We start from the raw sequence: 27,645 nt of genomic DNA, 5'->3' as shown, positions 1-27,645 counted from the left end.
TTGAGTTTTTGTTTGTAGGCTGGAATCAACAAAATGGAGTCGTGGTCAGCTTTTCCTGACCACGACTACCTATAGGTCAATGGAGGCTGGTGGGAGGAGCTATAGGAGGACAGGTTCATTGTATTGGCTGGAGTGGAATCAGTGGAACGGAGTCAAATGTGGTTTCCATATGTTTGATGTGTTTTATACCGTTCCATTAATTCCATTCCAGCCATTACAACGAGCCCTACACTTATTGCTCCTCCCATCAGCATCCACTGCTATAGGCTACTCCTACAGGTTCCTGGCTGACACACCTTTTAATTGGTCCTAGTAATAATAATGGTAAAAACACAGCCAACTAAATCAATGTTAATTATGAACTGTTGAGAAATCATTACATTACTGTTAGCAGACATTAGCTTCACTAAAACATACGTTAGATGAGAAATTGCTAGATTGTATTACAATTCTCCAAAACTGAAGTGCACAAAGAAAGACAGGTAGTCGTCAAGTCATCAATAGAAAACAAAAACATACCAACATCACACCATGAGATTCCTGAATGTCTATGGAGAAGTTCATTTAGTAACCCGATGTGCTCATTGACGATAACTTTCAGTGAAAGTAGTGGTAAACCATCGAAACATCAGTGAAACGACAAAAGCCCTCAGATCTTTAGGCAATACGATAATATGGTCCTCACACTCCATCCCTCCCTCCCCATCCATTTCTCTCTCCACTCATCCCTCTCTTTCTCTATTCCAACCTTATTACACACACAGTCAGCTGAAGACAACCAGGCCTCACTCCACTCCTCCTCTCCTCTTATCCCAAAATGCAAAGCAGGGCTGACTGTCTGTCCGCATCTCACTTCTCACCTCTACACATACATCAGTCACACACCATACCAGACAAAAATACTGTAAAATACCTCCAGAACACACAGTTCAATAATACTGAGATATATCCAGATATATTGTATATAGTGTGTGTATGTGTGAGAGAGAAAGAGAGAGAGAGAGAGAGAGAAGGTGTGTGTATGTGTCTGTGTCTGTGTGTAAGCAAGCACATGTGTGTGTGCCGTGAGTGTGTAGATGTATGTGTGTGTGCATTTGCGGGCCCATGTGTGTATGTGTGTGTAGGGAGAGTGAAGACTGAAGAGTCACTTGCATTGACTGACTGAGGCGGCAACGGAAGGCGTGCAGCAGGGCAGCAGCTTGAGGAATCTCTGCTTTATAGTCTTTTTACTTTTGATGGTGGGAGTGTTACCTGTAATCACCAACCATAGCAGAGGTTAGACATAGAGCACACACAGACACACAAAGGAAGAAAAACTCACAGATGCAGGTCTGCATGTGCACACAAACTGACATGCACACCCACAACCATGCACACACACACACACACACACACACACACACACACACACACACACACACACACACACACACACACACACACACACACAGCATAAGCAACATGCAACTCATTGAAGCATGCACAGCAGTCTCCCATAGGAAGGACAACGGTTCGGCTTGCTGACCTGGCTTTTCTAGGACGGGCGTGTGCGTCCATTTCAGCTGATAGCTTACATCACCATACACAGACCTCTACGGGTGAGTCATTGGCAAACACAAAGAAATAATTAATACTCAGTATGAAGTCATAATAATCTTCAGTCTGAATGGACTCCAGGAAACTGAGGGAAGTCGATGGCAAACAGAGAAAGGCAAAAGGGTTCTTATGAGGTAAGAATCCACATTTATCTAACCTTTTCAAAGATTTCTAGGAATCAATGCAACACAATTTCTAGGGAATTCCTAGACTACCAGTACAATAGTTTTTGATAGCCCTGATGCCTCCTAGAGAAAAGCCATATGGTTAGTCGGTTGAGCTAAAGCCCAACTCTCTACTCCAGTCGTTTTCAAAGTCTGAGACAGTGGGCCTCCTTTCAGGGAACATCAAGACAATGATTTCCATTATATATATATATTATACATTTCGTTTTAAAATAAATAGCTGCAATGAAACTGTTAGAAAACAACTTTTATTTGATCTTTTTTGGACACAACTTAATTAACATGCACCTGACTTTAAATCAATAGAAGTCTTTTCAAAATATAACAGTTAATTCAGTCGAAAACCTTTGTTGTTTATTATGCAAAGTATGTCATTGCCCTTTAAAAACGCCGTTGCCCCTTTAAGAGCTCTGCGACAAACTCTGGTTGTATGCATTTCTCTAATGATGCCATGCATGCAATTTTAGGAATTGTGAAATAAATGTGGTAGCACTGGAAAGCTGGAATACCCCTCTTTTTAAATGTAGCCACCAAACTGCTTTAAAAGGTGTGTTTTCCACGCGATTGTAACTAGAAACAGGTCTAATATTTATTCATTAATAGAGAACCGAATACAGTTATGCTGAATCCCAAACCAGTCCCTTCCCCTCGGCCCTACATTTGCACGTTCACGCGCACCCCCGACATATGTGCGTGTCCCAAAGCTGAGGGAGTAAAGATTATCAAGGGTGTAGGGGCTAATTAGACTCTCCAATAGCCTATTCGACCAAGCCAGCAAGGCTGCAGGCTCCAGAGCAAAGTGGTATCCCAACATGCACCGCAATATGTTTGGAGATTGTGCAATTTCATACTGCAGAATGGAGAGGCGGGCGTAACTCTATGACGTGTGTTTGTTTGTGTCTGATTTCGAGGTTTGACACATAAAACACATGGAATAACTCCCCAAATAAATGTTGAACTGTTAATGAGGTTTATATCTTGTATAACGACAGGGGGGGTTGAATTATTTCATGCTAATTGTATTATTTAAATGTGGAACATCAATTACATCATTCACAGGGTTGGGTAGGTTACTTTATAAATGTAATCCATTACAGTTACTAGTAACCCCCTGGTGAGGCGTGCATCACACTTTGAAAACATCCGTGTTAGATCAACATTCAGCTGGACCTTGACCAAACGACTCAAACCCTACCAGTCCTCACATTCTAACAGATCAGAATTCAACCACTAGAACATCCAGCAGAACTCATCCACCAGAACTCCAGAACTCATCCTTTAGAACTCATCCGTCAGAATTAATTCTATCAGAACTCATTAATCAGGACTCATCCGCCAGAAATCAGCCCATGTCACTCACCACTCACCCTCAACCCACTGACCACACAAACAGTACAAGTACAACCCAAGTTGGAACCAAGAATAATCACAGTGCAATTCGAGGACCCACTCAGTAAGAATCCGACCTGGTAGTGTCAGAGCGAAGTCATACTGTATCCCCGTGTGTCCTAAAGGTTAAGGCAGAGAGAAGAAGAGAGCACCTGCATCTCCGTAGTAACAGCAGCTGCTCTACTTTTAGTAGAGCTCCAGAAGTCTGAGGGATGAAGGCCATGACAAAGACCAATATTGTATGACCCGTAACTATACCAATACATTAACACACCTCTGAATGAACACACGCATGCGCACACACACACACACACACAGGTTGACACAATCCCTATTATGTACTAAGGACAAGCTGTTGATCTGTTGGACCGTGTCACTCCCTTTCTTCCCCATATGCTTTCTGTCCCACCCCCGACAGGTGTGCTGCCAAAATAGGCAGTACGAGGTTAGAGATTAGAGCTATAGGTACTGACACACACCCACACACCCACCAAACATTTTTATTTTATATTTGAGATTCTTTAAATTCGCTTCCCTTGATGACAGCTTTGCACACGCTTGGCATTCTCTCAACCAGCTTCATGAGGTAGTCACCTGGAATGCATTCCAATTAACAGGTGTGCCATGTTAAAAGTGAATTTGTGGAATTTACAGTAAAAAAAGGTCTTTTACCAAATAGAACTAAGTCCATAGTATGGCAAGAACAGTCCAAATAAGCAAAGAGAACCGACAGTCCATCATTACTTTAAGACACAAAGGTCAGTCAATCTGAAAAATGTCAAGAACTTTGAAAGTTTCTTCAAGAGCACTAGCAAAACCATCAAGCGCTATGATGAAACTGGCTCTCATGAGGACCGCCACAGGAAAGGAAGACACTGAGTTACCTCTGCTGCAGAGGATAAGTTCATTAGAGTTAACTGCATCTCAGATTGCAGACCAAATAAATGCTTCACAGAGTTCAAGTAACAGACACATCTCAACATCAATTGTTCAGAGGAGACTGTGTGAATCAGGCCCTCATGGTTGAATTTCTTTGATCTCTGTAAGGCAGGGTTTCCACATACAAACTCTCTCCAATAACTCTCCACTCTCCAATAACCTATTACTCCTTCACCTGCCGGGATCAAAGAAAAGACAAAGAAAGAAAATGTAGGGCGCGGTTAAGTAGAGGCCCTGCATTTTGGCTCTGATTACAACTGCCGAAAGTACTGAAGTCTGTTGGTTTGTCCCCCCCCCACACAGTACTTCTGGACTTACCCACTTTTTTAACAGGTTAATATGATACATCTGTTTTTGCTTCCTTCTCCCTGGCTGACAGATGAGGTAGTTCACAGGCCCCATTTTCTGCAGCACCTCGTAGGGACTTCACCATGTGGCCAGGAATTTACATTCCGTCGTGGGTACTAACACCATAACCCGATCACCTGGGGCGAACTCTCGGGTTGAACGGGACGGTTGTAGACTTGACTCTGCTGTAAATGTTGCTTCAATGGGCATTACACTGTTTATGCGTTCTCTCATTTATTCTATGTGTTCTATGACAGGCATGTGGGGGCTGGGCTGTTGTTCCCAGTTCTCCTTTGTCACATCTAACAATCCACTGGGCCTGTGAGAAAACAATAGCTCAAATGGGGGAAAACCAGTGGATGCCTGGGGTACTTCTATGGCAAACATCAAAAACGGCAGCAGCTGGTCCCAGTTTTGCCGAATCCCGCTCCGTGGCCCGTCTGAGCATGGATTTCAGGGTTCTATTGAATCTCTCGACTAGGCCGTCGGTCTGGGGGTGATATACAGAAGTGCGCAGTCGTTTGATTTGAAGCAATTTACATAAATCTTTCATCACCTTAGACATGAACACCATACCTTAGTCCATCAGGATCTCTCGGGTAAACCTACCCTGGAGAACATCTGTAGCAGCTCTCTGGCAATGCTCTAGGTGCTGGCACTACGCAAGGGAATATCCTCGGGATACCTGGTGGCATAATCCACTACGACCAGTAGATGTTGAAAACCTTTTGCAGATCATGGTAATGGTTCAAATAAATCCCTAGCAATTCTATCGAAGGGTGTGTCTATCATTGCCAACGGGATTATGGAATTTTGTAAATCAGGAAGGGGTGAGGTTCTCTGACAGTTAGGACACACCTGGCAATACCTTACCGCATACACCCCGGTCAGAAAAAGCATTGTAACACCCGTTCTTGTGTTTCTCTCCATAAATGTCCTCCCAACAAGTGGTTATGGGCCAGGTTCAGCACTGTCACATGAAACGGGGTTGGAACCAACAGCTGCTCCACTGTGATGTCATTGGACTTCGATACCTTGTATAAGAGATTGTTCCTCATGGAAAATTGGGAAAGGTGAGTAGATTAGCAGGATTTACAGGTACACCATCTATTACCTTGACAGTGTGTCTGGTGTTCTGTAGTGTGGGGTCTTCTATCTGAGCAGAACCAAACCTTCCCCTATACTGTGTTAACTTCTCTGCGCTACGGATCCCTTTTACGGGATCATTTTCCTAAAAAAACGCTGAATTGCAGGGCGCAAAATATTACAAAAAATATTTATAATCATGCAATCACAAGTGAAATATACCAAAACACAGCTTAGCTTGTTGTTAATCCACCTATCGTGTCAGATTTTTAAAATATGCTTTACAGAGAAAGAAATCCAAGCTTTTGTGAGTGTATCAATCAATGCTAGAACAGCTAGCCCCAAATTAGGATGGTCACGAAAGTCAGAAAAGCAATACAATTAATCGCTTACCTTTGATAATCTTTGGATGTTTGCACTCACGAGACTCCCAGTTACACAATAAATGTTCTTTTTGTTCGATAAATATTACTTTTATAACAAAAAAACGCCATTTGGGTTGCGCGTAATGTTCAGAAAACTACAGCCTCGTTCAGGTGCTGAAAGGCAGAAGAAAATTCCCAAACGTATCAGATTCAAAAATATTACTAAAAATATTTATAATCATGCAATCACAAGTGAAATAAACCAAAACACAGCTTAGCTTGTTGTTAATCCACCTATCGTGTCAGATTTTGAAAATATGCTTTGCAACGAAAGCAATCTAAGCTTTTGTGAGTGTATCAATCAATGCTAGAACAGTTAGCCTTATATTAGCTTGGTTAGCTTGGTCACGAAAATCAGAAAAGCAATAAAAATAATCGCTTACCATTGATAATCTTCAAATGTTTGCACTCACAAGACTCCCAGTTACACAACAAATGTTCTTTTTGTTCGATAAATATTACTTTTATAACAAAAAAAATGCCATTTGGGTTGCGCGTTATGTTCAGAAAACCAAAGCCTCGTTCCGTTTGACAAAAATTCCAAAAAGTATCCGTAATGGTCGTAGAAACATGTCAAATGTTTTTTATAATCAATCCTCAGGTTGTTTTTAACAAACGTAATTGATAATATTTCAACCGGACCGTAACCTATTCAATAAGAGAGAAAAAGAAAATGGGGAGCTACCCCTCTCGCGCGCAGGAAGTAATCAGAGGACACCTGACACCTGAAAAATCTCGCTAATTTTTCAAAATAAAAGCCTGAAACTATGTCTAAAGCCTGGTCACAGCCTGAGGAAGCCATTGGAAAAGGAATCTGGTTGATACCCATTTAAATGGAAGAAAGACGGGCCAGGAAACACAGATCAAAAAAAAAAATCACTTCCGGGTTAGATTTTCTCAGGTTTTCGCCTGCAGAATCAGTTTTGTTATACTCACAGACAATATGTTGACAGTTTTGGAAACTTGAGTGTTTTCTATCCTAATCTGTAAATTATATGCATATTCTACGATCTGGACCTGAGAAATAGTTTGTTTACCTTGGGAACGTTATTTAAAAGAATCTGACCCCTAGCGTCAAGAGGTTTTTAACTCAGAAGGAAAAATCTCATGGGCATAAGAATTTCCAGGCCCCTTGGCCTGCGCCTCCTGTTCCTCCTCTTCCACCATTTATGGCCCATTTATCCCCACTGGGTTTCCTGCCTCTTGGTCGTGTCCTTCCCCTTCTTCTCCCAGGAGAACTCTAGTGTCGGCTACGGGAGTCGGGCAGGTAAGTACCAATTTGTTAACTTTCCTTTCATAGGTCAGGGAGTTCTTTGGTAGCGGTTTTGTTTTCTTTTCACTGGAAAATGTAAATATCGCCTGGCATGCCCTATTATCTGGCACCGCCATCTCCTTTGTCCTGTAGTCCTTTCCACAATTCTTGAAAATATGGACAGTCGTGACCTAGTAGCATGGGATGTGGTAGGTTCTCAATCAACCCTAGGTTACCTCTGAACTGCACTCTGGTGGTGTTAATCTCTACATCTGCGGTTGGGTAAGTTGTGGTGTCCCCGTGAACACAGATGATGTCCCTGGTTGGAGAGGCAGTCCTCTGCGGCTGGGCTATTAGTGAAGTCCTGATGAGGGAGACCATGCTCCTGGAGTCTAGAGGAGCATCTACTTCTTTCCCTTGGACCCAACTGACTTGTACCAAACTGAGGTGCGGTGGGTGGCGGTGGGCTTGGACATGGGCTGAAATGACATGGCAGTGGTGTAGATTGGAAATGTCGAACACCATAGGTTCCTCCTTCTTGGGACAGTGCCATGTGATGTGTCCTATTTCGCCACAGCGGTAGCACTCCCAGGTGTCGGTATCAACCCCTCTATTCCTCACCTTTGCTTCCGGTTGGAAACCCTGGTCCTGGCACCCACGTTCCCCATCCGCTCTTTGGATTCTTCCATTCAAAACCCGGGGAATCTGCAGGTGAGATTTCTTGCTTCCTCCTTCTTTGAGGCCTCCCTTTTCCTGGGTGGTTCTGTCCAGACGACTGGGTTTGAGCAGTTCGTCAGTTGCTTGACACCTCTCAATGAGGTCCACCACTCTGTCCGCTGTGGTGGGACTGCCCTGACTGACAACCTTCTTTAGCTTGTAAGGTAAGGCCCGGATGTAGTGGTCAATCACTATTCTTTCCACAATGTCCCCAGTACTGAGGGTTGCGGGCTCCAGCCATTTCCTTGCTAGGTGAACCAGGTCAAATATCTGTGACCTGGGTGCCTTCTCGGGTTGATACGTCCAAGTATGTAACCGCTGGGCCCTTAAAGAGACAGTGACTCCCAATTGTGCTAATATTTCCTTCTTCAGTGTGTCATAGTCATTGGCTTCTGTTGCTTCCAGATCAGACCACGCCTAATGTGCATCCCCACAAAGGAATGGAGCCAGTATTCCTGCCCATTTTATCTGTGGCCATGCCTCTCGTTCTGCCGTGCACTCAAATGTCTTTAGGAAAGCCTCAACGTCATCATTTGGCGTCATTTTCTGCAGATATCGAGTGGCCACAATGGTCTGTTGAGCAATTTTTACCACAGTGATATCAGCAGTTAACTTTTGCATGTCCATATTCACCTGCAGTTGACACTTCATTTGTTCCTCCAATAAGAGGCGTTTGGTTTCCGCTTGCTGCCGATCGGCTTTTAGTTGCATGTTATTGGAAGTGACTAATTGCTTCAACAGATCTTCCACGGTTGTCTCTCCTTAAAACAACCCCCCCAAAAAATATTTTTTGAGTGGCTGTGTGTGTGTGTGTATCCTCACTGCCTGCTCACATTCTCCACCAATGTGGCAGTTTTGGCGACAAGATCTTTGTAAGGCAGGGTTTACACATACAAACACACACCACCAGTCCAAGTAAAGGGTTAAACCGGTTTATTATTATCAGGTTTTGGCAGCTTTCCTGATATACCAAACTCAAAACAAACAGAGTAAACACTTCGTCACCAGTGGAAGGTCCTCCAATCTTGGTCTTTGGGGGGAAAATCATTGTTTAAAATCATCAGTCCCTTTCTTCCGGTAAACCTCCTTCTCCACTGTACGCTATGTCTCCCCAATAACCTATTACTCCTTCACCTGCCAGGGTCAAAGAAAAGACAAAGGAAGGAAATCCAGGGCGCGGTTAAGTAGAAGCCCTGATTGGTTTCACCTGTCTGCAGTTTGGCTCTGATTTCAACTGGAGACAGGTGTGGTTGTTCTGCTGCAGTCTAGAAGGTTCCCCATGAGCTGTCCATGGTCCTGCCTCTGGGGAATACTTCTCATTGCTTTCCGTGGTCCTGGCAGCCAGAAAACAAAGAAACCTCTCAGGCACTTCCCGTCCATCCACCCACCACACAACCTCCGAAACCGCTACAATACGTACAAATACATATAAAATAAATATACATAAACTCAGCAAAAAAAGTAACGTCCTCTCACTGTCAACTGCGTTTATTTTCAGCAAACTTAACCTGTTTGGCGTGCAAGCCCGACGTCGGTACACTTATGACAACAGCCAGCTCAAAGTGCAGGGCGCGAAATTCAAAAGATATATTTTTTTAATATTTAACTTTCACACATTAACAAGTCCAATACAGCATATGAAAGGTACACATCTTGTGAATCAAGCCAACATGTCCGATTTTTAAAATGTTTTACAGGGAAGACACAATATGTAAATCTATTAGCTAACCACGTTAGCAAAAGACACCACTTTTCTTACTCCATCAGTTTTTTACTCCATCAGTAGCTATCACAAATTCGACCAAATAAAGATATAAATAGCCACTAACCAAGAAACAACTTCATCAGATGACAGTCTGATAACATATTTATTGTATAGCATATGTTTTGTTAGAAAAATGTGCATATTTCAGGTATAAATCATAGTTTACATTGCAGCTACAGTCAGAAATTGCACCGAAAGCAGACAGAAAAATTACAGACACCAACGCCAAATAACTAAATACTCATCATAAAACATTTCTGAAAAATACATAGTGTACAGCAATTGAAAGACAGGCATCTTGTGATTCCAGACAATATTTCCGATTTATCAAGTGTTTTACAGCGAAAACACAATATAGCGTTATATTAGCATAGCCACAATAGCCAGAAACACTTGGGCGCCGACGACCAGTTCACATGCACGACAGATATTAGAAATAGCATCATAAAATGTTTCTTACTTTTGGTGATCTTCCGTCAGAATGTTGGACAAGGTGTCCTTTGTCCAGAACAGTCGTTGTTTGGATCTGGAACGGCAAATTTCCCTCTTCATTTAGCATGGGCACTTGCCAAGTGGCACGGATCTCTCCAACGTCAACAAAGTCAGAGAACGGAACACGGCAAAACTCCCGAAAAAATTTAAATAATCTGATTAAACTATATTGAAAAAACATACTTTACGATGATATGGTCACATGTATCAAATAAAATCTAAGACGGAGATGTTAGTCGTCCATAACGAGAGCAAAACAGAAGGCAAATCCATGTCCTCTTTCGCGCGCTCCAGAAACAGGAAATGGACGGTCACGTCAAACAAAGAGCTTTAATTCCACCTCAGACCAAGATAAAAACACGAAATTTTTTCTCTCACCGCCTCTTGACAACCAGGGGAAGGTGTATGAAGTGTATGTAGACTCTTACATATCATGCCCATGTATAGGCAGGAAGTTGAACAGAGCATCGATTTCTGACATTCCACTTCCTGGTCAGGAAGTGTGCTGCAGAATGACTTCTGTTTCACTCAGAGAAATAATTCAAACGGTTTTAGAAACTAGAGAGTGTTTTCTATCCAATAGTAATAATAATATGCATATTGTACGAGCAAGAATTGAGTACGAGGCCGTTTGAAATGGGCACGATTTAACTGGCTACTCAATACTGCCCCTTGCAGCCATAACAGGTTTTAACATGTGTAAATATTTGTATGAACATAACAAGATTCAACAACTGAGACATAAACTGAACAAGTTCCACAGACATGTGACTAACAGAAATGGAATAATGTGTCACTGACAAAGGTGGGGTCAAAATCAAAAGTAACAGTCGGTATCTGGTTTGGCCACCACCTGCATTAAGTACTGCAGTGCATCTCCTCCTCATGGACTACATCAGATTTGCAAGTTCTTGCTGTGAGATGTTACCCCACTTTTCCACTAAGGCACCTGCAAGTTGGAAATGGCCCTGGGGGGAATGGCCCTAGCTCTCACCCTCCGATCCAACAGGTCCCAGACCTGCTCAATGGGATTGAGATCTGTGCTCTTTGCTGGCAATGGCAGAACACCGACATTCCTGTCTTGCAGGAAATCACACACAGAACGAGCAGTATTGGATGCCTGTTGGCATTGTCATGCTGGAGGGTCATGTCAGGATGAGCCTGCAGGAAGGGTACCACAAAAGGGAGGAGGATGTCTTCCCTGTAACGCACAGCGTTGAGATTGCCTGCAATGACAACAAGCTCAGTCCGATGATGCTGTGACACACCGCCCCAGACCATGACGGACCCTCCACCTCCAAATTGATCCCGCTCCAGAGTACAGGCCTCGATGTAATGCTCATCCTTCGACTATAAACACAAATCCGACCATCACCCCTGGTGAGACGAAACTGTGATTCGTCAATGAAGAGCACTTTTTGCCAGTCCTGTCTGGGCCAGCGACGGTGGGTTTGCGCCCATAGGCGACGTTGTTGCCCTGAAAAAGGGACATTCCTTTTTTTGTTGAGTTTATATACTGTATAGACACACACACCTTTAAAAAATATATTTTTCTTTATTATTTTCCACTAACCCTACCACCCCTCCCCTAATTGGAGTAAACGAATGAACAACAACACTTAGGCTTCTACTTCCAGCTTATACATACTATATATATGTTTCGGACACAATCTACTTAACTATGGTTATCTTTTGTTTGTTTTTACTCCTATCCTACTCCCATCTATTTCTGAAGACCAACCAGTTTAGTTCTATTTGCCATATATTTTTAAGTGTGCTGGGATGGTTGTATCCCCCATATATATATATAAACTGTATATATATAACATTCTATTGGTTGCAATAATTTTGTATAATCATTTAATTAAATTGAAAAACTCAAAGTTTTGAATCCGGCGTCATTTTGCGTATCAGTTCATAAACCATGTGCAATGGCATAGGTACATTGAAAATCTCTTCCCAACTATTTTGCAATCTGTATGGCACAGCGGTCAATTTGAGTCCTTAAGGATAGGCGTCCCGTCAACGGGACAGTTCTAAATCATGCACCGCCTTGTGTCACGATCGCAGACTTTAGAGAAACAACAAATGTCGGTATATGTAAGTGTCTTATATTGGCCGAAAGCTTAAATTCTTGTAAATATAACTGCACTGTCCAATTTACAGTAACTATTACTGCGAAAAATGCCATGCTATTGTTTGAGGACAGCTCCTAACAACAAAACACTTTTTCACCACGATAGGTTTGATAAATTCACCTCTGAAGGTGAAATGTGTACTTATATTCTGAAATCTTGCTCTGATTTATCATCCAAAGGGTCCCAGAGATAACATGAAGTGTCGTTTTGTTAGATAAAATCATTTTTCATATCCTAAAAAGGTCCATATAGCATGCACGATCGATATAGTATTTCCACTCATTCAATTTGGTCAGAGAGCGAAGCCTTCATGGCACGCTGATAACAAGGGCGGTCTTCACTTGAACGACTCTAACTTTGTCAAATAAGCACCAATTGGGGTCAAACATTAGCTAAATAGCCAATGAGCTGGGCTTTACGGGAAACCCTGTATCTGTCGTAAAATGTCGCTACTAACCTTGTACGACAGCATGCCTTTTCCTTTTGGAAAAAATCTAAGAATATTCAGTTATGAGGTTATGAAAAAAATGATTGTTTTGCAAATATTGAACTTATAATATGGCTACTACAATAGTCATTTACAACATTAATAACAATGTTTACACCTTATTTCTGATCAATTTGATGTTATTTTAATGGACAAAAATGTGCTTTTCTTTCAAAAACAAGGATATTTCTAAGCTATCCCAAACTTTTGAATGGTAGTGTACATTCCAATTACAAGGAAAAGCAATTGATGAAATTGACCTTAACATCTCAAATTAACGAATGTCCGGAAAGCAGTTGTTTTGTGTCGTTTTGGCTAGCTCTGCCTTGTGTTCCCTTGAGGGCACCTATACACAAACCATGTTTTGGAAAAACATGTCTACTATTACCCTCAAACGGCTATAATCCATGGCCAACTAACCATCTAGGAATCTGTCCATTAGTAATATAAACTATAGACAGCTCACTAGGCACAGAGAAGAATAAGAGAGGAAAAATAGATGTAGACACAAGCTAGGTCATCCAATTCGTGACATATTTTCACGCAGATTTTCTAAAATCTGCATAAAAAACACATTTTCCCACCAGAGATGTGTTTCTATCAAATTGACTCGTTGCAGATAAAAGGCTGTGCGTGATGACGTAGAGCACACAAAAATACCTTTTGCGACTAAATTCCCATGTACCGAATAACAAATACAAGTTAAATGGGGTTTCATCGCATTTTCAACTCTACTGATTTTTTTCTCATAAAAGAATGTGGGTTATATAGTGAGTGTGCTCACTCTGATATTGGCAAGTGCGCTCTAGCCAACAGCGCTATCTTCTCACTGTTGGCTAGAGCACACGTATAGCCTTTATATGAAGAGATTATAATTATTGACAAAAGAGCAAAATTATTTTTATTTGTCAAACTTCAGCCATTCATCGATTATCATGTCACCGGAATAAGACCCTCGATAGTTATTGGAAAGGAGCATCAACCTCATCACCGTGCACTTTGACCACCCTGTGAAGTTCCTCATCATTTATTTCATCTGTAGCCTAATAAACTGCATGCTTTCCCGACGAGTCATAGTGGGAGGACCACACAACATGTCATTGCGTGACTCGTTTACTTCAATATGATGGTTATTATATCAATATTTGCATATAAAAGCATGTCCATCAATATTTCTCACATAATTCATTTTACCGAGACAAAAAGATCCCACCTTGTCTAGCGTATTTTGTTTAGTCGACATTTGGAAAGTGTACCCGAAAAATGTACGCACGCTCGATTAGACACCCAATGACCTGAATTACAGCCATTAAAGTCCACCATTTATCAGACAGATTAAGGATTGAGTCTTCTTGCCGTACATAGACGTTCCCTTCTTAAATAAAAAATGTTTTTCCCTCCTTCTCTTTCCCTTCTTCTGCCCCTACTCTTAGCCCTACCCCGGCCTGAATCACCACCTTCTACACCTACTCCTGCCCCAGATCCTGCTACTGCTCATGCCTGCCTCTCCTTTACCTCAACTATACAGTTACCCCTATCCCAGACTCCAACCCTTCCCTGTCCTCGGACTTGATCCTCAGCCTGATCTCAACCTACCCTAATCCCAGTCCCTACCCCATGTTCCTAACCCCTACGCCTACTTCTCTCCCACACCCTAACCCTCTCCCTAACCTCGAGCCCCTCTGTACCCAGCCCATAACCTTGCCTCTTCTCCTACCCCTATACCCATGCCTGTCCCTAACCCCCCCCCCCACCCTTCCTGTCCTTTAACTATATCTGTCCCCTGTCTCATACCCAGCCCTCAGCCCCCTGTATCTTACCTCCGGAGGAGAAATCGATGAGCTCCAGGAAGTGCATCAGTTTGAGGGAGCTACAGACCACCAGGAGTATCCCCACTGTCTGCAACCCCTCCATCTCCCACACCTCACGGAAAAACATCAACTGCATCTTGACACACTGTCCCAGAGATGGAGAGATCTCTCCTTTCCCTCTATCTTTCTCTCCTTCTCTCTGTCTATCCGTGTCAATCCAAGAGAGCCCACCCTTAGCTCAGAACCCCTCCAGTCCCTCAGTCGCATTTATATCACTCTGTCCACCTGTTCTCGCTCTCTTGTTCAGTCTCCCACTATCTGCCAGTAAAAAGTCATGGTACGTCCACTAAGGTCAGAAGTGACGACGATGTCGAGACAAACTCCCTCTGTCCCCTCTCTCCTGTCTGTAGTAGGTAGTATTGACGGTATGGAGTTGACTGTCCGTAGTAGCTGCCCTGTCAAGAACAGCTCACTGGTGGTTGTTAGTCAAAGCCTTGATGCCTCAGAAGGCACAGAGAAGATTCTCGGCAACTCAGCCGCCCTCCGATTTGACCTGTCAGCCAGCCTCGTCAACTATCACCAATCGTCCGTAAGTCCAGATAACAATTGTTAGAAGTTAGAAGAACACTCCAACGTCATTAACCAGAGTAGAGAGGTGATTATAGTCCCACTGCAGTTCTAAGGTATATCTAAGGTTTATTATTTTGCTCTCACTTCTATTCATCTACCGACTCTCTTTTCTTTCTGTCATTCTGTTTGTTTCCCTTCCCTCCCTCTCTCCATCCCCTCCTGCTCAGTCCCTCCTAGTGTGTAATTGGTTAAGTAGCATGAGTTTGGATAGAGGTAAGAGAGAGCTAGGAGAGAAGGATGAAAGAAGGAGGAGAGCTGGGAGAAGGGGAAAGAGGGAGGACAGAAGAAGGAGGAGGAGAGGGGAAGAGGGAGGAGAGAAGAGACAGGATAGCGGACTCGGGAGAGGAGAGGATGGGAAGGGAAGCAGAGAGATCACTTCAGAAATGCTGTGAGTCTGTGAGGAAAGAGGTGGAATGGGGGAGTGAGGAGAGGGACCGACATGAAGCTGGGACTGACGTGACGCTGGCAGCAGTGGGCATACTCACGGATGTGGCTCTCTTTACTATGGGCGCTTCCCTTTCACCTACACAAACACGCATACACACATGCAGGCCTGTGTGTCCCAGTGAGCTGTAGTGTGTGTCATTGAGTGAAATCTGACTCCAGGTGTATCATGTCTTTGTGCCAGTAAGATGCCAGGCCTCAGGTGTTTAGCTTGGCACCTGATACACAGATGCAAAAACACCACAACACCCTACTAACCAAAAACTGTCACCAAACCAACAGTTAACCAGAATGACAGACCAACCACATTGTAACTTACCCAGCCAAACTAAGCAGAGACTGACAAATTAACCACAGTTAAACTAAACGGTCAAAATACAGTAAGTGACCAAAAATAACCAAACAAAATCCAACCAACACCAAATGACTCAACTAACCAGGCAATCTATTGCTGTACGCTGAATCCTAAAAAAAAAAGGATCTGACTTTACAGCAGAAAGAGAAAGATATTACGTCACAACCTTATAGATACACAATATGGGACACTATCAACAAGTGGAAATACACTCTCAATGAGAGCGATGGAACTGGGGAGGAAGAGTAAAAATGTACAAGGGATAAAATGGAAAGTGGTTTGCAGGACAGGGGTGTGTGTGTGCGTGGGTGTGTGTGTGCGTGCGCATTTGTGTGCATGTGTGAGTGTTCTCAATGCATTTTCAATAATATTAAGGGACCAGATGAAAAAGGGAGGAAATAAAGGGGGGAAACAGAGAGTTGAGAAAGGGGGTAGAAGAGTAAGGAGGACTGGTCTGCCAGCTTAGTGATTAATGCTCCACAGGCTGTGTTGGAACTAAGCTCCTCAGCAACAGCACCTAGTGACCATTAAACACTCAGCCACACCAACGAGCAACTGAGGGCTCCAAGATTCAGTCCTTGCTCAATCAGATAACCTTGGCCAACACACACACAAACACACACACACACACACACACATTCCTGGCTTTTTTCCCCTTTGCATAACAGTTGAATGAAATGGCGCTAATGTGCTGCTGATGTTTTACAGTTGTTTGTTTGTGATGTTTATCATGTCACTGTCAAGCCAAAAGCAATTTTCTACATTGACTTTACTGATATCTATTCTCAGAGCAAACTGAGCGACCTTTTGAAACGGAATTGTCTTCATACTGCAAACTTCTATGCTCAGACCGATAAAAGATCATGTCCGATAATGAATGATTTTTCGATGTCTTGATTGCGTGCGTGTGTTTATGTGTTTGCGTGTGTGTGTCCTGATATGCTGGTGGAAGGATCTCCTCGATTTCACTGTAAAGAATACCTCAAATAAAATGAGCTGGCTGACTACTGTCGGTTAGTACACAGCCTTGGAGACATGCTTGAAATAGCTCCCATCCAATGTTATGCTGACACACGCACGCACTCCAAAACACACACACACACACGCACTTCGCGCACGCACACACACACACACGCACACGCACACACACACACACACACACACACACACACACACACACACACACACACACACACACACACACACACACACACACACACACACAGACAGCCCTATTGGAGAGCAAACAGTGTGATGTCTTAAGCTAATCAGCCAGACTATGTATTAGTTATGATGAGGGATACTTTGCCTGCAGCCAGACAGACAGAATAATTGAAACACCTCCAGATTTAGACTTCTATCTGTGCAATTATCCCTCTCAAAGATAATAAGCTAATTAAAATGTCTAGGTGTGTGTGTGTGTGTGTGTGTGTGTGTGTGTGTGTGTGTGTGTGTGTGTGTGTGTGTGTGTGTGTGTGTGTGTGTGTGTGTGTGTGTGCGTGCGTGCGTCTGTGTATAGGTATAGACAGAGAGGGACATTGACGGACGGTGCTCAAAATACAGTAATATGTTCCAAATTACTGTAAATTAAAGGCGAGACCAATTTCCATAGATCATTAGCTTTAGGAAGGTATTTTTTAAATAGGGATCTAGGACAAAATAGATTAATTACATTAACTAGGCCCTTTTGGCATGAACTACATAAACTGACAAATCTTCACTCTATTCATAACAGAAATATACACCACACGCGAGACACACAGGCACAGAGGCACTCGACTGGCAGCGTTGACACATCTGCTTTGAGGATGTTCTGTCCTTTTAGTCACGTTATCAAAGTTGTGTCAAAGTCTTCTTGCTTAGGCAAAGTTCAACGTTGACTGGTGGAATTCTTCGGATCAAATTATGTTCTTTGTGCTCAAGTCATTTTAATTGTGCATAATACATTTGCCATCACAATCAATAATGAATTCATGATTGGAATACACTAATGCTCCTCAAGAGGGCAGTGTTGTGTAAATCAAATGGATTGGTATGCAACAGTGATTTATCAGTCTAACTTCCACCTCGTTTTCTCCTGCCTGCCTGCCTGTCTGTCTTTCTGATTGCATCTCTGCCTGCCTGCCTGTCTGTCTGTCTTTCTGCCTGCCTGTCTGTCTTTCTGACTGCATCTCTGGCTGCCTGCCTGTCTGTCTTTCTGCCTGCCTGCCTGTCTGTCTTTCTGACTGCATCTCTGACTGCCTGCCTGCCTGTCTGTCTTTCTGACTGCATCTCTGGCTGCCTGCCTGTCTGTCTCTTCTCTCCCTTTCTGGAACTGTCCTTCAGTCAGATTAGGACTGCACAGACAAACAGTGGGAAGATAATGAAGGATCAGAGGCTATAAAAAACCATGTGCACGCACGCAGGCACACAGGCACGCTCGTACGGCACAGTGCAGCACAGTATGGCACCCGGTTTATACTGAAACCATTTTTTCATATTACGTGGGTGTTAACGGTTATGATGATGATTATCATCCACATCCTAACCATTATCTATAGCAGTGTTAAATAAAAATCAGCAGTAACTATGAATCAGTATGAAGCGGTGAAGTCAATTGAGGTCAACAGATCATGTCTGTAAAGCACTCCCCCCTTGCATCGCTCTCCTCACTTCCATGTGTGTGTGTGTGTGTGTGTGTGTGTGTGTGTTTATATATGTTTGTGTGTTTACATATACATGTGTGTGCATTTATATTTATATATAAGTATGCGTGTGCGTGTGCGTGTGTGTGTGTGTGTGTGTGTGTGTCATGCTGCCGGTAACTCCTTCTAAATTGTGTTTTTCTATAGCTTTCCAAACTTCCTTAATGTGGTTACCATCTCTGACCAATCAGAATCACCCAGCTGGCCAGCTGTGCCTGCCCCTGAACCAAGGCCAGGAAGACCACGTGGAATCCAACAATCATAAAGCAATCAGTTACTCAGATACCATCATAATCATGAATATAAATCATGTCATATTAAAATGTATCAACAAAATAGAGTTGGGTGGGAAAAATACACATCTTCTTAGAAAGAAAAAACTGTCCTCAAAACAGCTGCTGGAAATGACATATGGCGAGTGAGACCCCAAGCAATACAACATCATAAAACAATGAGCTAATTAGATAACATAAACACTGCAAATGCCAAATGCCAACTGCCAGAAACCTCCAACCCATTTCAAGTCAGAAAATTGAAGTCTTGCTCTAAATTGAATTGAGTAACACAACCTTGGTCTCAGAGAGAACACAATACAACACTTTATTTGTCAAGCCCTGACCATAGAGGGGCTTTTCTATTCTCTATATTGGTTAGGTCGGGGTGTGACTAGGGGGGTGGGTGTTCCTATCTAGGTGTTTTGTTTTCTATGTTGGCCTGGTATGGTTCCCAATCAGAGGCAGCTGTTTATTGTTGTCTCTGATTGGGGATCATATTTAGGCAGCCTTTTTTCCCACTGAGTTTTTGTGGGATCTTGTTTTGTGTATAGTTGCTGGTTAGCACTACATAGCTTCACGTTAGTTGCGTTCTTCTTTATTGTTTTCTTTGGCGGTTCACGTTAAAAAAAAACGTTTTTGTTTCGTCTCATTCAGTTTCCTTGCTGGTCCAATTCCTCTTCTAAAGTTTGCAACTTTGTTTCCAGAAGGCTGACTACGTTGTCTTTTTCTTTCGTGCGCACGCCTTGTATGTGCATGTCTGACACGATAGACTCTACTACATTTTTGAGCGAATCTACTTTTTTCACAACAGATTGTAGCAGTTTGCTTGTTTCGGTGAGCATTGAGGGCATTTAAGCTGTGTTTACCTGGATAGCCTTTAACTTTTCATTACTCTCGTTTGCGTCTCCAAGTTGCTCCTTGTCTTTTCCTCTGGGGGAAGCCATGGCTTGTTGGATTTGTGTCGAAGCACCGCATTACCAACTGATTGGTTCACTGTTGTACATAACTGACTGCTCACTCTTGGGGATACATTGATGTATCCATTTTAGAGGCTTAATTTAAACTTTGTTGTCTGGCTTCTACAAACGTATAACCGGTTTTGTGGGTACAAACACCCCATGTGTCCTGTTGATACATACATGCGCCTCACTCTGTTTCCCATTCTACAGACTTGGGTCAATAATGTCTAATATCTGACAGAACATTACAGTTGCATTTACATTTCTTTTTACAATCGCTAGGACCCATTTCTCAATACTTAGGTCACTTTTTCAAAAGTCTTCACACAGTTCTCCTAATCAACTTTCAGCTTGGCACAGCAGTTCATTTCACATCCAAAATGCACTAAAACTACCAAAACACTTCATACATGTCTCATATCAACTCATTCTTCCATAACACTAGCAAAGGTTGTCACCCAACAAGCACACTTTGTGCAATGACCTAAAAAACACTAACAACTGGTAGCATTATACAATTTTTTATTTTGTAAAATGTCTTTACAAAACAAGAATGACACCTCTCTTCTGTTTAGAATTCACTGTAGTATATGTTACAGGAATGAATCAGACATGATGCAATATGCTTCAATATGTTTTATGTCATTTTTTGGCATTGAGTGATTCCAAAATACAATAATTTGTGTATACACCATCTACCGGTACAGATACAGTAGCAATGCTAGTGTCACGCCCTGACTTTAGTTATATTTGGTTTCTTTATTATTTGGTTAGGTCAGGGTGTGACAAGGGTGGTTTGTTTAGTTTTTGTATTGTCTAGGGTTTTTGTTATCTATGGGGATTTTGTATTGTCTAGGGGTAATTAGGTTGATGGTGGCCTGGATGGGTTCCCAATCAGAGACAGTTGTTTATCGTTGTCTCTGATTGGGGAGCCTATTTAGGTTGTCATTTTCCAAGTTGGTTTTGTGGGTAGTTGTCCTTGTTAGTTGCCTGGATGCACTACGTTGGCGTCATGTGTCGGTTTGATATTTATTGTTTTTGTTGGCGACATCGGTAAATAAATAAGTATGTACGCTCAAAACGCTGCGCCTTGGTCCACTCCTTTAAACGGCCGTGACAGACAGTCAACCCTGTCTTCTGCATTTGACCACAGGTTCTCATCCACATCACATCTTATGTCATCTTGGGCAATACACCTAGGAAATAATATTTTTACATGCCTGGTCCATCCCTGGCAATCTTCTGCAGATATGTCCAGGCATCCAGCATTCATTGTGTCCAGGAGGAACATTTGATCATGTGGATGGTGGTCAAAAACCTTCCATCTCCATGAGGAAAATAATTCCTCTACGGGGTTGAGGAATGGAGAGTAAGGTGGAAGGAAAAGTGACACCTTCCTGGGATGGGCTGCAAACCACTCTGTGACGGCACGGGAGTGGTGAAATGCCACATTGTCCCATACAATTACAAACACTGGCCGATTTCGCCTCACTGCAACCCTTTCCTCAACTGGCACAACCCTTCCATAGAGGTCATCCAGGAATGAAATGAGACGCTCTGTGTTGTATGGCCCAATTAGCGGTTTGTGTAACAGCAATATCCTCTGATGGATGTTGGCACCCCTCTGGCCCGGGACATCCACTGTGGCTCTTTTCCCAATCACATTCCTTCCTTGCCGCCGTGTTTTGGCCAAGTTGAAACCAGCCTCAACCACAAAGATGAATATGTTGGGTGTTTGCCTGGCTTCAATCTCCATGACTCTCTAAAATAAATCCACAATGCAACATAAGAGTTAGGCTATTAAGGTAGTTTACATTATACCTAAAAACATGACGTTGTGTGCCTCTGCCCTGTTTGGTTTTGATCAAAACCAGTTCTGTATTTTATAGTCATCTTACCTGGACATATTGGTTTCTGAGTTGCTTGAGTTCCTCTCAAAGGGGACAGTGTACAACTGCTTCATCCTGATTTGATGTTGTTTCAGGACTCTAGAAATAGTTATGCTTACATTGTGAATATTTCCAAATGTAATGTTGTCTGCCAACACTCTGTCCCGAAAATCGGCGAATTTTATTTAAAAAATTCTGATGACCATATCAACGATTGCAGTTTCCTGCACAGCAGTGAAAATCCTACCTGTCCCGCCTGTAGGAGGTAAGCAGAAATACAAAAACAATTACACACAAGTGGGTTTGGAGGCTTTGCTCAATTTCCTTCAGTAATGTGCAGTTCAGTCAGATGCCCTTGCAGAATGCACATCTTACCTGATGTTTTGCCAGAAATTTCTCACAATAGATGCCGCTGTTGAGCGTTGCAGATTTGGCTGCACTCTCAGACCAGCCTCTCTCATTGATAGACCATGATTTACTATATCAATTATAGTAGCCCTAATCTCATCTGAGACTACAGCTCTTGATCTTCCTCTCAGTCTTCTTCCACCACGCATACGTACTCCTCTCCCTCTCCCTCTCCCAGCCACTCTTCTTAATCTGTCAGCCACTTCTCCATCTCTGGCTGGGTCCATGTTTACATTACAGTACAGCATTATTTATTCCTAAAATGTCCCCTTTTGTGTAGATGGTAATGAAATTGAAAGACTAACACCCGGGTAGGTGTTCAGCTACAATGGGAATCAGCCATGGTTGGTCTAATTGTTTTGATAGTATTTAATTTTTTAGATTTTGGAATATATTTCAATACGGTATTACTGTAGAAATGTAGCAAATTGTTGTCTTATTCAATTTTGGGTTATGTTAGGTTTTGAACTTAAGTTTAACAGTTTTGAAAAGAGTATGCAAAGCAACTTGGCCTGTAGGTACATAGAGTTTTGGTGGTGGCGGTGTCTGAGTGAGAAAATAATTCAAGGAAATTTGAACGACGTGGTCATTGAATGCATTTCGCGACAAAGCAATGAAAAATTATCATAGTTTAGCCCACATAGACTGCTGTTGTGCTCACTGTGTGAAGAGTGACCTAAGTATTGAGAAATGGGTCCTAGCGATTGTAAAAAAAAAACTGTAAATGAATGCCAGTGAAAGGCTCTCTCCTGCTGCGTATTTGAACTGTATATGTGTGTTTCATATTTAAAGTCCCACTACTAGCCAGAGAGGTCTTCTGTCACATCGTAGAGTGGGAGGAAATGATACCCGTTTAAAAATCTACATCTACCATCAAACACTGGCAGAAGATAATGTAACAGCATTTTACCTGCAGAGTTGAAAGTCATGTTTAGGCAGATATTACTTGTACTTATAATGAATTATAGCTGAGTGCAAATATACACCCCCATGTTAACAGACAAAATAGTGAAGCAGTCAGATATTAAGTTATGCATTTATGCCGTCGTGAGAGTGGTGAGAGAAATCCACGAGTTAAAATAACAGCAGTCACAATGCCCAAGTGATAGGCAACTAAAGAGCCCCATGCATGGTGTGGATCTAGCATGCACATATGCTAGATTATGCGCACACACACACACACCAAACCAGGTCGCTCAAGATTCTCTTCAAAATTGGATGTCCATCCGTGTCCCGAGGATGTCGGGAGATCTCTTCTAAACCCACCACTAGGGGCAACGGTATACGCTATTACCATCAAGTAGGCTTGGGTTTTGCTAGGGCGTTGTGGATGGGGATGGTGGATGGGCGTAAGAATTGAGCTCCAGCTACGAGGGTCACATGGTCAATCAAAGTGCAAGACACTCAATTTAAGTGTTTAGGTTTTAACCCAAACCTAAACCCTTAACGTAACCATTCGGAATGAATGCCTAAATTTAACCAAGCGCGCGGTACCTTGCCAGGAGGCTCAACTGACTGACCGTGGCAACGCATGGTGTCAAAAGCACCTTTGAAATTTGGCAACTTCCTATACCCCTCACAATTTTCCTCAGAGTACAAATAAGCAATACATACACTTCTGCCTACTGATATTCAAGGAGTGGGAAGAGAAGGAGGGAGGGAGGGAGGGGGAGAGGAGAAGGGAAGAGATGCTGAGGAGGAAGGAATGAGAGGTCCAGTGGCTATGTGCCCGGGATTAGGTTAAAGGTACAGAGAAATAAAATGAGACAGAGCGAGAGAGAGACAGAGAGAGAATAGAGAAGGAAGGAGAGAGGGTAGAGAGAGATGAATAGAACATCCTCTCAGAGTAATAAGTTATCAGGAGAAGAATTGAAGGTCAGCTCACTTAGTGTGTGTGTGTGTGTGTGTGTGTGTGTGTGTGTGTGTGTGTGTGTGTGTGTGTGTGTGTGTGTGTGTGTTATTGTGGACCTGCAGCTCCCTGGCAGCAGAGCAACAGGGTGTCAATACCACCTGTTCTCTACTTCACTGACAGAACCACAGTACAGGACGCCACACACACACACATCCGTAGGATCGACATGGGGCTACAGCTTGATTTGGGGCTAAAGGTTGATTTGGGGCTAAAGGTTGATTTGGGGCTAAAGGTTGATTTGGGGCTAAAGGTTGATTTGGGGCTAAAGGTTGATTTGGGGCTAAAGGTTGATTTGGGGCTAAAGGTTGATTTGGAAAGGAACATCACACAACTTCATGTATTATACCTCTACTCGACCTGACGAAAATCCCTGGGACCAAAATGTTGTCTATAACGGTAGTAATTGGGAGCATATATAGCGTGCAGGCCTTTTCTTTATTTTTGTATGTATACTTTATTAGCCCAGCAAGTTTTTGTATGACCACAACCCTTTTTTATACAGTGCATTTGGAAAGTTTTCAGTGCCTTTGACTTTTTCCACATTTTGTAACGTCACAGCCTTATTCTAAAATGGATCAAATCCCATAAATTCCTCATCAATCTCAACACAATACCCCACAATCACAAAGTGAAAATAGGTTTGAACATTTTTGTCTGCAGAATTGAAGGTCCCCAAAAACACCTCCATCATTCTTAAATGGAAGAAGTTTGGAACTGCCAAGACTCTTCCTAAGGCGGGCCTCCTGGCAAACTGAGCAATCGAGGGAGAAGGGTTTTGGTCAGGGAGGTGACTAAGAACCCGATGGTGACTCTGGCAGAGCTCTAGAGTTCCTCTGTGGAGAAGGGAAAACCTTTCAGAAGGACAACAATCTCTGCAGCACTCCACCAATCAGGATTTTATGGTAGAGGGACCAGACGGAAGTGACAACTCCTCAGTAAAACGCACATGAAAGCCTGCTTGGAGTTGGAACTATTTGGTCTGAATGCCAAGCGTCACGTCTGGAGGAAACCTGGCACCATCCCTACGGTGAAGCATGGCATTGTAAGCATCCTGTTGCGGGGATGTTTTTCAGCAGGATCGACTGGGAGACTGGTCAGGATCGAGGGAAAAATGAACGGAGCAATGTACAAAGAGATCCTTGATGAAAACCTGCTCCAGAGTGCTCAGGACCTCAGATTGGGGTGAAGGTTTAACTTACAACAGGACAACAACAGGACGACAACGCAGGAGTGGATTCGGGATTAGTCTCTGTATTGTCCTTGAGTGGCCCAGCCAGAGCCCGGACTTGAACCTGCTCAAACATCTCTGGAGAGACCTGAAAATAACCTGACAGAGCTTGAGAGGATTTGCATAGAAGAATGGGAGAAACTCCCAAATACAGGTGTGCCAAGCTTGTAGTTTCATACCCAAGCAGACTCAAGGCTGTAATCGCTGCCAAAGGTGTTTCAACAAAGTACTGAGTAAAGGGTCTGAATACTTATGTAAATGTGATATTTCACATTTGCAAAAAAAATTAAAAACCTGTTCTTGCTTTGTCATTATGATGTCTTGTATGTAGATTAATGACGGGAAAAAAACAATTTAATAAATTTTAGAATAAGTTTGTAACGTAACAAAATATGGAAAAAGTAAAGGGGTCTGAATACTTTCCGAAAGCATTTTACCTCTACTCTCCAATATACACTACCATTCAAAAGTTTGTGGTCACTTTGAAATGTCCTTGTTTTTGAGAGAAAGCAATTTTTTGTCCATTAAAATAATATCAAATTTATCAGAAATACAGTGTAGACATTGTTAACTGTTGTAAATTACCAATTGTAGATGGAAACGGCAGATTTTTAAGGGAATATCTACATAGGTGCCCATTATCAGCAACCATCACTCCTGTGTTCCAATGCCACGTTTGTTAGCTAATCCAAGTTTATCAATTTAAAAGGCTAATTGATCATTAGAAAACCCTTATGCTATTATGTTGACACAGCTGAAAACTGTTGTCCTGATTAAAGAAGCAATAAAACTGGCCGTCTTTAGACTAGCTGTATCTGGAGCATCATCATTTGTGGGTTTGATTACAGGCTCAAAACGGCCAGAAACAAATAACTTTCTTCTGAAACTCGTCAGTCTATTCTTGTTCTGAGAAATGAAGGCTATTCCATGTGAGAAATTGCCAAGAAACTGAAGATCTCGTACAACGCTGTGTACTACTCCCTTCACAGAAGGCCAGCATCCGGGAGTCGCCTCTTCACTGTTGACGTTGAGACTGGTGTTTTGCGGGTACTATTTAATGAACCTGCCAGTCCTACAATTAGATCCGTTGCTGTTTAAATAATTCAATAGAAACACATACATGGATGTTCTGTTCTATGAGGTGTACTGTATATTTCTGTAAAAGTGATAAATGGTCTACAATAGTAGCACCGACCTCCATACCTTCCTGCTATTCTACACATTTTGCCATTAGGCTGAAAGAAAATATTGCAATTTTAAAGCTAATTTCCTGCAATTCTACACATTCTGCTATCATTTGCTATCTTTTTGGGGGGTTGGGGGCTCCCTGAAGGTTGGGGGCACGTGCCCTGCGTGCCCGTTCGGTAATCCGGCCCAGATGGTAAACATCATTTTCCGTACAGTATTTGACTATAACTTGACATGCATCATTTTTTAAATTATTCGGATCCAATGGGAGGTTGTGATCATGTTGTGAAATATGTCAGTCTTACATTTTCATTTTCCTTATACAATACATATAAATCATCAGAAATAGGGGTATTGTAAAGCAGTTGGCTGCTGTAAAAACGTAGCACGGTGTAGTATACCATTTCTGCCCCATGCACCACTGTACAAGATCACCTTTTCTATGTGACTTGTCAACTGATACAGTATTGCCTGTATCTCTGCTTGAAATTCATCAGTTTACAGTGTAAAAAATGTAATATTGTTATATACAACCCAGGTATTTCAGCAGTGCATTGACACTACACTATAATTCTAAATGGTAGCACATAGTGTGACTCTTCCCACTTTGTCCTAATGAGGCACACTGGCTGATGGAGAATGATGATGTGGTATTTAATGCCACATCCATTAATGATTTGGTTTTAACTTCCAACATATATTTATGTCATTTTGATACATTTATGAGGTAACAATATATAATTTTACAGTGTTCAGCTGTTATCAAACGATACGCACTGAGTATAGAAAACATTAAAAACACTTGCTTTTCCCATGACATAGACTGACCAGGTAAATCCAGGTGAAAGCTTTGATCCCTTATTGATGCAACTTGTTAAATCCACTTCAATCAGTGTAGACGAAGGGGAGGAGACCGGTTGAAGAAGGATTTTTAAGCCTTGAGACAATTAAGACATGGATTGTGTATGTCTGCCATTCAGAAGGTGAATGGGCAAAATAAATGATTTAAGTGCCTTTGAACAGTGCAACTTAATATTAGGAAG

At 42.4% G+C, this 27,645-nt stretch overlaps 1 protein-coding gene across 2 annotated transcripts in view; it reads right to left on the bottom strand.

Moving 5' to 3' along the window:
* The window catches only part of LOC139562380 (A-type potassium channel modulatory protein KCNIP2-like), a 205,517-nt gene that overhangs the window by 17,833 nt on the left and 160,039 nt on the right, over window positions 1-27,645 (bottom strand). The window contains exon 2 of one of the 2 annotated variants that reach the window (XM_071380070.1): window positions 1,149-1,251. The exons of the other annotated variant lie outside the window; for it this stretch is intronic. Within the exon in view, the coding sequence (XP_071236171.1) occupies window positions 1,149-1,251 (103 nt within the window). The remainder of the gene's footprint in view (window positions 1-1,148; window positions 1,252-27,645) is intronic. 2 annotated transcript variants of the gene reach the window in all.

This window comes from Salvelinus alpinus, chromosome 32, assembly GCF_045679555.1.
Source record: "Salvelinus alpinus chromosome 32, SLU_Salpinus.1, whole genome shotgun sequence".
NCBI classification, from domain to species: domain Eukaryota; kingdom Metazoa; phylum Chordata; class Actinopteri; order Salmoniformes; family Salmonidae; genus Salvelinus; species Salvelinus alpinus.
This window is presented reverse-complemented; position numbering and strand designations above follow the sequence as displayed.